The 417-nt window shown below is 42.4% G+C and overlaps 1 protein-coding gene across 1 annotated transcript in view; it reads right to left on the bottom strand.

Moving 5' to 3' along the window:
• Positions 1–6: 6 nt before the first annotated feature.
• Positions 7–417, bottom strand: part of LOC119592744 — a gene marked incomplete in the record, with an annotated part of 11,657 nt that continues 11,246 nt past the window's right edge. The window contains 1 exon segment of the mRNA XM_037941678.1: positions 7–179. Within this exon segment, the coding sequence (XP_037797606.1) occupies positions 29–179 (151 nt within the window).

The raw sequence follows: 417 nt of genomic DNA, 5'->3' as shown, positions 1-417 counted from the left end.
AAACAGCTATGTTGCTGCCATCACCCTTTTAACTGGTGGAGTGTGAGCGTTTTCTCTTCCAACAGTCGGGGTCAATTCTTTTCCGTTCTTCTGCTTGTGCTCTGGCTTCTGCATTAAACGTCTCACGGTCCTCCTCAGGCAAGGCTTTCCACATACTGCCTAGGAGGACAGAGATAGCCCTGGAAGCATCAGAGTTTCATTAGCATCTGAATGAGTGACTTCATAAAAGTTCGACTAAGTTCACATGGGTTATTGTCCGTGACTGACTCCTTGCATGTTTAGTTTAAGATCCCTGAGGGTTCAAATGAGGTTCACAAACTTTTCATATGGGTTGTCCCCAAATATACTTGGTCATCCAATCTATATTTGTACAATTTGGAATTTAATCCATTATTGCTTAAAGTGCCATTTAGGTGT

This window comes from Penaeus monodon, chromosome 30 (genome assembly GCF_015228065.2).
Source record: "Penaeus monodon isolate SGIC_2016 chromosome 30, NSTDA_Pmon_1, whole genome shotgun sequence".
Lineage (NCBI taxonomy): Eukaryota > Metazoa > Arthropoda > Malacostraca > Decapoda > Penaeidae > Penaeus > Penaeus monodon.
Note: the sequence above shows the minus strand (reverse complement) of the source record. Positions and strands in the feature narration are given on the sequence as shown.